General features: G+C 34.3%; 1 protein-coding gene across 1 annotated transcript; it reads left to right on the top strand.

Annotated features, from left to right (window-relative positions):
* The first annotated feature begins 285 nt into the window (after nucleotides 1–285).
* LOC135218040 (general transcription factor II-I repeat domain-containing protein 2A-like) lies at nucleotides 286–1,631 on the top strand. The gene is made up of 2 exons (XM_064254184.1): nucleotides 286–1,323; nucleotides 1,578–1,631. Exons 1-2 carry the CDS (start codon nucleotides 286–288, stop codon nucleotides 1,629–1,631), a joined length of 1,092 nt encoding a protein of 363 aa, XP_064110254.1.
* Nucleotides 1,632–12,031: the final 10,400 nt, after the last annotated feature.

Genomic DNA, 12,031 nt, shown 5'->3' with positions numbered 1-12,031 from the left:
ATATTTATCATAATTTTGAATACTATTCTCTTTTTAAACAGATGCGAAACCTGTTTTTGTTTTTCTTGTTTTTCTTTTTTATTGTATTTTACATTCATAATTATGGTTTCCTAATACATCTAAATTCCAGTTTAAAAAGTTTGTAAAATGATTATTTGGCAACCTTCCAAGTTAGCCAATTTGTCTGAGCTCCGATAGTTTCTTTGCAGTCTAAAATAGGAGATATTGCTACAAGGCCAGGCATTTATCATTGTAGTGTTTTCAGATTAATTTTGCTTAGCTACTATGGCTTCTGGTACTTCTGTAGACAAAAACTCAAGTCGAAAAAGAAAGCTTGAAGATGAACATAGAAAATTTCAAGAAATATGGACAGATAAATATTTCTTTGTGGAAAACAGTGAAAAAAAACTCATTTGCTTGATATGTCAGAATAGTGTGGCCGTTTGTAAGGAATACAATTTGCAAAGGCATTATCTGACAAAGCACAAGCCTTATGAAAAATTTGTTGGTGAACTAAGAAAGCAGAAAATTAAATCACTAATGCAAGGTTTTCATGTGCAGAAAAATATGTTTATTCAGAAAAATAAAGAGGCACAGGACGTAACAGAAGTGAGTTATGAAATTGCAAACCTGATTGCTAAACATTCCAAGGCATTTTCAGAGGGGGATTTCATTAAAAAGTGTATTCTACTTGCTGCTCAAAAACTTTCTCCAGATGTTTTGAAAAAGTTTGAGAATATCAGTTTGAATCGTATGACAGTGCAACGTCGTATTGTTGATTTGTCGGGTGATATAGTAGACCAGTTGAAGGAGAAAAGTAAACAATTTGTGTACTTCTCCCTAGCCACTGATGAATCTACTGATGTTACATCTACGGCTCAGCTACTTGTATTTGTACGTGGTGTGACAGAGGACTTTTCTATTCATGAGGAACTCGTAGGGCTCAGTTCATTGAAGTGGCAGACAACTGGTAGTGATTTACTTAATGAACGTTTAGAACAAATTTCAGTAATTGAGTTAGATTTGGACAAGTTAGTAGGAATATCAACTGATGGGGCTCCTGCAATGATAGGCAAGCAGAATGGATTGGTGCAGCTATTGATTAAACACCTTGGAGAGCGAAAATATGAACTGAAACAATTTCATTGCATAATACATCAACAAAATTTGTGTGGAAAAGAACTGGACTTTGATCATGTAATGAAAGTTGTAGTTTCTACAGTCAATTTTATCAAGTCACGCTCAGCTTTGCATCACCGGCAATTCAAGCAATTTCTTGATGAAATTGAAGCAGAATATGGCGATTTAGTGTTTTTCAATCAAGTAAGGTGGTTAAGCAGGGGAAATACGCTGAAAAGATTTATCAGTCTTCTGGATGAAATGAGATATTTCTTAATGAAAAGAATAAGATGGTACCAGAACTTACAAATGCTGACTGGCTTTGTGATTTGTCATTTCTTGTAGATCTCACAAGTCATTTAAATAACTTGAATCATAAACTTCAGGGGAATAACCAACTTATTTCTCAGCTTGCCAATTATGTGACAGCTTTCTAACAAAAACTAAAATTGTTTCAGTTACAGATAGTTAAAGGAGAGTTAGGACACTTCCCAAATTACAAACTTGTGTGAGAAACACAAAGTATGCAATAGACATGAATATTATGCAGCAAAATTAGGAAAACTTTTGGAGGCCTTTGAGAGCCGATTTGAGGACCTAAAGAAAGAAGTCAATGATTTGAAGTTGTTCAGCAACCCCTTTTCTGTATCTCCTGATGAAGCAGAATTCGAAGCACAAATCGAACTGATTGATCTTCAGAATAATGACAGCCTTCGTACCAAGTATAATGAAGGGGACTTGCTCAACTTTTATAATTGCTTGGCCAAAGATCAGTTTCCTTATTTGAGAAACAAGGCTGCTATTTATGCAAGCTTATTTGGCTCTACTTACATATGTGAACAAACATTTAGTCTGCTCAACCAGACCAAGTCAAATATTCGTAGCAGGCTAAGTGATCAAAATCTGCACTCTGTTTTAAGACTGGCAACCACAAATTTCCATCCTAACATAAAAAAACTTGTACATGAATCTCAGTGTCAAAAATCTCATTAAAACAAAACAGGTGAGCAACTGTGTTTTTTTTATCTTTATAAACATTCTACAAACTATTTATCATTTCATGTAAAATCTAGTCTAGTGGCCCTCGACTAGATATATGTTTGATGATGTGGCCCGAGTAGCTCAAAAGGTTGTGCACCCCTGATCTATATCCTTTCTATATATGATAATAAAATCCAAGTGGACCTTGTTTGTCCACCCACTGGTGACAGTTGGGGAAACGTGAAACAGTCACCCATCGCCTGAGAACCGGTTTGTCCACCACAGGTGGGGCGGGATAAGTAGGGGATCGGGAGGGTAGGGAAAAAGCAGTGCTGGGTTCCAGCGCATGTAGCGCGCCAACAAGCTCGTATAGCAGTAACTTTCAGGATAGTCCCGATAATCTCAATAACAATCATTGATGTGGATTTTAAAACCCATAAAGCAAAAAAGAAAAAAAAACTTATAGGGAATTTGTGTATCTTATCCCATGTAGCTAAATGATGTTACAGTTTTTGTGTCAAACCACAACCAGTGTGGAGAAAAACAACTTAATTTCATAAAGAATATTGGACCTGCATATAACAGTGTGTGTTTCGTCCATGATAGTGAAACAAATAATATTAATGAAACATGTGCCTTTTATGATGCTCAACGAAATGGGAATTACTCATTTATATCATGAACTCACAAAAAAGAAGACATTTTGAACCCTTAGAAACAAAAGGAAAGGAACAATATAATACCTTAATATGAATATAAAAGAACGAAGAAAAAATGGAAAATGAAAACATTATTGTATAATGGAATTGTTGACTCAAACAAGACATTTATTGTTTTGAATCTGTTTAGCCAACTCCTTGATAGAAATACGACTTATGAACTTTTCCAAAATATTAAAACGAATCTAGCTATTCCAAAGTGTCAAAGAGATTCATAGTAACCATAATCGAAATGGAATATAATTCATGTGATGAAAGCTGAAAGATCATAGTGCTGGAGATGTTAGCTCGCAATTATGCAGAAAAAAAGAACAAGCGTCTGAATGATTTAATAAAACGTCTGCAAAGAATTAAATATGAATTCCATAGATGTTGTGAATAGCAATTTCAAGAAAAAAGATAAGAGTTACTAAAGGAAAACGAAAATTTGATAAATAGACTTTGTGACTTTGACAACTTTACCGCAATAAAGGAGACGTGGAATAACTTAAAGCACAAAACATATTTTCCCTCTTATCCAATGGTCATATCTGATGGATCTGTTACTTCATATAATTGATCGAAATACCTGTTTGACATTCTTATCACGATGTACACTGTCATGTAAAGAACTACGCACACTGAACAAATAAATCAAATAATGAACAAGTTTGCAATTATCTTTGCAGAATCAGTGGTGAATAATAATGTGCAAAGAAAAAGGCAATGTTCATTATTTAAGCTATTAGCTTTTTTTTTTATAATATCTCTATGACACTTTTCACAGCAGAATGGTGATTGTACTACAATTTCCTAAAATCTTCTAAACTGACTCTGTTAAAATTATAAGTAAATGATTGTAATTCCTGATTCAACGGGAAATATTTCCATAATTCTTTTGATAAGAGTGAGAGGAATACTCTATCTTTTGATTTAAGCAGTTTATGCATAGAATATTTGGAGATAAAAAAGCTGGATCCAACTTCCAGCTTACTCGAGATGCATGCAAGATCTTCGCCTCACGTATAAGATGTAAACGTAAATTAAAACGTGCTAAAATCTATGGTCAAATAGATCCTTGTTTCACCAATGAAAATTAAAATAAATGTTATATTCTATACTACAAATAAACTTTCTGTACTGTATAAACATCCGCATTATCTATTTTTTTATATTTTCATTCGAATAAATAAACCATAAGTATTCTATTCTAAAATTCCTTTATCTTTTGCAGACCTTTTAAGGCTTTCCTAACAACCGTAACCCTCCCCCCCCCCCCCCCCCAAACAACAACAACAGTTTGTAGGGGAGTGAGCGAAAATGCTAAGGGAAATTATTCCACGCAATGGTTAAGGCTCGCTGATGACATATTGGTATTTGGCCAGGGTACGAAAATGTAAACTCTATTTGAATTGGCGCCATCGATGGAATTTACCGTGGAAATGGAAAATGATCGTAGCCTGTTCTTTTCGGAATGCCGAGCGCATCGAGTAATAATGAGTTTAAACAGAGTATATAATCCAATATAGTGTATGATAAAACCCTGCCATTATCTATGCCCAACACAGGTTTATTTGGGTCATATTGATAAAGCAAAGATATGAGTATTCACATTATTGTTCCCCTGAATATATTCAGGATAAAACACTTCTCATTGGGAATATAAGCAAGGGATAAATATTTCTTTATACTGTATAAGAAGATTCTTTGTGAGCGACGAAAGAAGTCTTTTATGATGATAACAGAGAAACGTATATATTTTTGCTTGCACAACCACGTAACACTGACCAGAGATATACCCATTTGTTCAAATACCTGAGATTGCGTGTGCACAGAACATTATTTCTCGTACAAAACAAAAATACAACTAAATAAATACTCAGACAATGCTAAAGGATGTATATATTGAATCACATGCAATAAATGTGACAATTTTAGTTCTCTGTAAAAGCAAACTATTAAGATGGCTATTTGTTTGTCCGTCCACACTCTATCTGACCGCCCTCAGATCTTCAAAACGACTGAGGCTAGAGGGCTGCTAATCTCTATGTTGATCATCCACCCACCAATCATCAAACATACCAAATTGCAGCCCTCTAGACACAGTTGTTTTTATATTATTTGAGATTAGATTTAATCATGATCGTGCGTCTGGAAACGCTATAGGTGCCAACAAGACAGGTCACCACCATGCCGTGGCTGTAAGTTTGATGGGCCGCAGTTGAGAGTTTCATGGTCCGTGACTGAGAATTTAATGCAGCATTATACACCGTACAGAAAACGCGACCACACCGAAGGAACTTCGGCACATTTTTTACCTTTTTATATATTGGCCAAACTGGAAAATCAGTGGAAAAGAGATTATAGCGGCATTAAGACCTATCAGATGTGCACAGGATAAAAATGTAAGTAGTGAAGTTAGTATAGGGTTCCTATGACATTGAGAAATAGCAAGGATGTGAGGAGCCTCAGATGCAAATGAAAAGCACAATTTTAAATGTTGTCCACTCACTCTCTCATAAAGGAGGTTAGAGCTCTGCCCCCTAATTCTAGCTATTTATCATTTACTCGGGGAGTAAACCAGCAAACTACTTTGTTGTTGTTGTTTTTGTTGTTGTCTGAGGGTGTCTGGTAGGAAAAGTCTAAAGAAGAGCGTAAAAAGGTCTGAAAAAGGTGTTTCATATTGAGTTAAAGATAGAGGAATTTAGGATAGGATATTTATGATTTATTTATTAGACTGAAAATGTAAAAAATAAATAATGTGTATGTTAAACAGTACAGAAAAATTATTTCTAATAAAATATAGCATATTTGTTGTAATTTCCGTTGGTGAAACAAGGCTCTGTTTGACCGTAGATTTTAGCATGTTTTAATTTACTTTAAAAGTTAGGACTATAATGTTTACAACTTATGCCTTGCATTTCATTTCTCTCTTTGGTCTTTCCAAATATGCATTCATTTTCAGACTGCCGTTTTTTTTATTTATTCATATTTAACTAGGCATTATTTGAGTGTAGTCTTTACCTACGAAAATTAATCTCCTCTCTGTACTCTTGTTGTATGGTTTTTCTGTAAAATTTGAAATTTCTTTTGTAATCATGGCCCTTCTAAATTCTATGATTCTTCGAGTCTGGATATTGTTTCCCCCCCCCCCCCCCCCTTTTTTTTTTTTTTTTTTTTTTTTTTTTTTTTTTTTTTTTTTGCGTATTTAGACTCCACAGTTCCGAGCTAATTCACTACCCATGAAATTCAATTCACCGCGATTTCCTTTGGGACGAAGTCTGGTTACTTCCAAATGCCTCTCACTTTTAGAATATGCGACTTCTCCTTCTTCTGAGATATCTGTCCTCCATGACACATTACACACGGCTTTCAGTAACCAAAAATCAACACGCTTATTTTCTTATAATCTATCACTGGCCTTTTCTAACATAAAAGTTCACTACCTTGTAGGATTTGCTTTTGGTAAAAGCATGAATGAATTAAGAATATCAACGAGAATATAATAAAATGAAGTAAAGTGACGGCATTTCTGAATGAATGGATCCATGTATTAATATGCTAGTAAGAGAAAACCTAGCGAGTTATGAAAGAGTGCTCGCCTCCAGAAATACGAATTGAGTAATGTTACCTGAGACTAAACATTCAAAGGAATAACAAGAACTTAGTTAAGTACGTACGAAGGTGAGGAATTGATAGAAAGCCATTATCAGAGAACCATTCAGTGAATTACAACAATATAATAGCGATAGGACAATTGGGCATGTGCTTTAAGGTTGGAGATATAGTTAATAGAAGAAATGTCCATAAGATTAAGAACACCCTTTGATGAATGCTGGCATTTGCAATTCCGTAATAGATATATCATTATGGCAACCTCAAAATATGATAATTGGAGCTAACAGAATATTGGCCGAGTGTTTGTCAGGCAAGGATGCTTCAAAAATTGAAATTCACTTTGAACTGGTGGGAAATTTTGATACTGGTAACAAAGATTATGTTGTCAAAATTCTTGCTGTAAGAACAAATTGTTGAGGGGTGGGTGGATGGCTGTGTTTCGATGCTATCTGCAGACCAGAAACTCCTGTCCGTAAGTTTTCCATGGCAATCTTACAGCATTCTGTACCACATAATAGAATTGATTCCGTTGTAAAAAAAATAAAAGGTGCAAAGAGATTATTTCAGTACAATAAAAAAAGATTTATATCTAATCATTAACGGAGCTCTAAAAAACCGAAAATGGCTAAACTACAAGGACCTTGCAATAGCCAGACTTTCAAGCACTCTCCAAATGCAAGTACAGAGAATGGTCAGAAGATCATAAAATTGAAAATGAAGGCAAACAACACAAGAAATCTACCCTCCCTTACGTAATGCCATTCAAAAGTAAAACGTAGAGGCACAGTAACGACGATGGACAAATCTGGTGAATAACTCATCTTGGTATACATAGAATCATAGACGAATTTCAAAACGTTTTGCCGCCACATATGTAAGATGAATGTGAAAATGTTCTCCAGGCGGAACTATACCATTGAAAAAAATTTAAATAAACAAAATTATTATTCGTGGTTCAGTTCTAAAATTATGGTAAACGATCATAAACACCAACCTGCATTTTTAGACTACCTCCACATAACTAGGCAGAACTTATGCCTGCAAAACACATTTGTTTACTTTTAAGTTTCCTTTAAGATTTTTAGGCAAATGTTTGTAGGTCTCTCAGAGACAAGTCCTTTGTTAAAAATATTAATACAAATATTATAATGCGAATTGATGTATCGTCTTTAGTTGTATTCTTTGGCTTTTGATCTTTCATAATTGTTGTTGTACAGATTTCAATCTTTGGTTATTCTGATTTTTCAGAATTTCACCATTAGGGATTATGACATTAAAGACTGCGAGTAAAATATATACTCACATACGTATACTATATATGTACTATAGTATGAATACCTTGATCACGAAATATGTGATGCTACATATAAATAAAGGTGATGCCACAGAGGAAAATGAAATTGCCAAGATATTTCGGTCTACATTACCCTTTACTTGAGGCACATTTTCCTCCGTGGCATCACCTTTATTTATACTATAGTATGTATATATACATATGTGTGTGTGTGGAACCAATCAACACATAAGCACGGGTTTAACAAAAATAAATTTCTGACTCACATCGGGATCGAACCCAGGTCTCTCAAATAAAATTAAATTGCGCTATAATTACTTAACAGCACCCGAGCATCTGGGTTCCAGCCCCGTCCCTTAAGCCCGCCACTGACATTCAGTTATGCCTGCGCCGTTAAAACTGCACAGCCGGCTTGTGCAGTTATAACTGAACGTTAATGTGGACAACCAGCACAGTTTTTCTCGCCTGCGCAGGCTGTATGAGTAGATAGCTCATCTCAATCGATGAGCCTACGGCCAAACGGCTGCGCATGCGCACTGCGACATTAATGGGGTGAGGCAACTTTTTTGCCTCAGTTCGGTATCCGTCCGTAGACAGGCAACATGTATCAGTCAACAACATTGAGTTGGGTTTTATTATATTGAAAAGTGTTCACACCTAAACTGATGCTATATTGGATTTACTTGTTTTTGATAATTGATACGAACGTCAGAATAATATATATTTATATAATTTTGCCATTTTTCTACAGGAAAAATAATTGTGTATAATGAAGGCTAAAAGTGACAGCATCATTCTATGAGACCTACGTATATGAATAAGACTTTGCTTTGGCAAGTATAATCCAAAGGCTATCTTAAGAGATTAGGCCAATATATGTTTATTCGTGGTTATTATGCAAGTCACTTCTTGAATGAGAATAAACATTTATCACGACATAATAATATAAAACAAGAATAGGCCCATATGCGTCTATTCATGATTATGCATCATGTATATAATTCATTTTAAAATAGGATTAAAATAATATTCTACTTTCTGATGAAACAAAATCAAACAGTATTGGACTATTTATGTTTATTCATTACTTACATCCCACGTAAGTTCATTTTGAAATGAAATTAGACTAATCAACACACTAATGAAACAAAGGAAGGCCGTAGTAAACTATAGATATTTATTCATTGTAACACGTCATAAGAAAATCAATATTAAAATGAAAACAAATCAGTATTAACCCTTTTAATGAAATAGAAAAAAAAAGATGCACATAGTGTCAACTTTAAAATGAAAGCAAACGATTACGGACTTAATTATCTTTCCATGGAACTCTTCCTTCATTCATAAAATATTCAATAAACATTATGAAAGTCCTTGGTGTTGATTTCCTTTGGTAGAAATATAAAACTCCAGAAACTGCGTGCTGTGCTTTATTCCTATTCCTTTAGAATTTCTATATACACTGACTAACTTATTTACAGTTTTATAGTTAAGTAAACAAAAGATAAATATCATACGAGTAATGTTACAATAGATTGGATATTTACAGTAGAGTAGTTAAGTTGTTTTCAGATAACGTATGTACACAAACAACTAAACAAGTAGTTAACATAAACACTTGGGGCCAAATTGTAACTGGCTGCTATGGAGCACTGAAGAAAAAGAATGTATCGTTAGTGGTGAGGATTTGCCTGCACAGGACCGACTGTGCAGTTATAACTGCGCAGGCATAGCTGAACGTTAGTGGCGGGCTCAAGGGACGGGGTTGTAACTCAGATGCACGGGTGGTGTAAATTAATAATAGCAATTGACACATATATATACGTATGTGTGTGTGTTTAATTGTATGTATATGCATGTATACAACGACAATTATCCATTCTCTCTACAACTAATCTTTCGATAAGCAGTCAAATTATTGAATCCATTGAAACATTTTTGACGCAGAGCCTTATTATTAATAGGGCTTAGTTTCTCCAGACCTCTGAGTCTCAAGTAGACTCTTCTCGGGCTGGTTCTCAGGGATTAATCCTGAGAAGAAGGAATTTTTTTTTAATTAAATAAATAAATAAATAAATAAATAAATAAAATAAACAAATAAATTTAAAGTATTTAGACTTTATTTGAGAAACCTGTCTTATCTAAAAAATTTATGATTTTATTAATTGAAAAATCTTTGCTTTCAGCAAGAATACTTTTCATTTTTGAATTCCGTAGATAAATAGATCTTTGCTGGGTCCAATTTGGGCACTCAATAAGTAAATGCTGTACTGGCATGGGTGTTTAACATCTGTTACACTTTATTGGGTCAGCATGCGGTGTTGACATTAAGTGACCATGCGAGAATTTTGTGTGTCCTATACGGAGCCTTGTTAGGATCACCTCTTTTGATCTTTCCTCCTGTGAGGATGTCCTCCATGCATACACTTCAGTTTTTATGTTTTTAAGTTTATCTGTTATTGGCACTGAGGCCCATTCTCTTTTCCAATACTGGTAAATCAATGATTTATCATATGTTATCCAGTCTGACACTGGGGCATGTGTAATTGTTGGAGGGATAGTGCAGGCTAATTTGGCAGCTGAGTATGCATTTTCATTTCCTTTTATCCCCACGTGTGCTGGGATCCAACATATTTCTATTGATAATCCTGATTGGAGGAGTTGATGAATTTTTTTTGTATTTCCTGCACTATTTGGCTTACTGATTTATACTGGCTTATAGCATAGCGATACGTGAGTCACTGAAAATAACAGAGACACTTGCTTTTGCCTCAGATATCATATCAAGAGCCAGCTGTATGACTGTGACTTCAGCAGTAAATACTGATGATATTAAAGGAGCCGTTTGTATGTACCATAAATTTGTTTCCTTTTCTTCTAATGTGCTCCAAAAGCATGTTGGCGGTATATTTCTGTACTTGTCATTTGCTTTTTAAGTTGGTAAGACAGGGAGGTACTTTGGCGCACAAAAGTTCGTTCCCTCCGCTGATCCAGAATGAACACGAATCCGCGACTATGAAACCCCGAAGCAGTTGAACAAGTAACTAATTAAGCACCCAACAGATGTCGCACCGTCAGGTCAAGGAAGGAGGAGTGGGAAGCAGGCATTTTTCTTGAACAAAGAGTAAAGTCTCCATTATCTAATATCGTTAATTAAGGTGGTGAGCGTGAAGTTTTTGTTGTTTACGATGCTGGGTTTGAGTGTAAAATGTGCAGTTAAGGGAACATGTTAAATAAATAAGATAAAAGCGCTTATGAAGTCAGTAATCATGTTTATTTTTAAATATTTCCTATAGATTATCGTATCTTATCAACAGACACGACTGTTCACAAGATCGATACAAACCTTTCACCAAAAGTGTTATTGGTATTGCTCTGTAATCTGCAAGACACCCCTTATAAAAAAAAAAACTAACATCTTTATCAGCAAATTAGCAAAATTTTCAGTTCACTTTACGACTTACGCTATTGTGGTAGCAAACACAAACTGATTATATATATATATATAATATATATATATATATATATATATATATATATATATATATATATATATATATATATATTACAATGCATCGTGAAAACAATGAAGAAGATATCATTAAGAAAGATATTTTGCAATTGCCCTGGTGATAAAACGAAACTAATAAGATGAGGCTTGTTCACCATGATATTAAACCGGAAAAGAACTTGAAAGTCTCTCTCTCTCTCTCTCTCTCTCTCTCTCTCTCTCTCTCTCTCTCTCTCTCTCATAATTTTTTTTTGTCTTTCTCTCTGTCCTATTATTAATATTTTTTTCTGCTTCTGTCTTTCTATCTTTCGACTAAATACAAACTTGTTGCATTGGTGAAAATATCTTAATATTTCATATTGTGTTAGTATTTCAAGAAAATCACATACAGTATAGCAGTAATTTGCAAGTGAACTGAATATTTTGCTAATTTGCTGCTATACATAATGGGTTTGATTGTAAAATGTGCTGCTAAAGAAATATGCGCAATATATGAGAATAAAAGTGCTTAGGGAGTCAGTATTCAGAATTAGTATTTCCTATAGATTATCGTATCCTAGCAACAGACGCGACTGTCCCAAGTTCGATACAAAGCTTTCACCAACAGTGTTAACGGTGGTGTTCTGTAATCCGCAAACCATCTTATATGTATGTATATATATATATATATATATATATATATATATATATATATATATATATATATATATATATATATATATATATATATATATATATATATATATATATATATATATGAGGTGGCTTGCAGATTACAGAACACCACCGTTAACACTGTTGGTGAAAGCT

The sequence above is a fragment of the Macrobrachium nipponense genome, chromosome 9 (genome assembly GCF_015104395.2).
Source record: "Macrobrachium nipponense isolate FS-2020 chromosome 9, ASM1510439v2, whole genome shotgun sequence".
Taxonomy (NCBI): domain Eukaryota; kingdom Metazoa; phylum Arthropoda; class Malacostraca; order Decapoda; family Palaemonidae; genus Macrobrachium; species Macrobrachium nipponense.
This window is presented reverse-complemented; position numbering and strand designations above follow the sequence as displayed.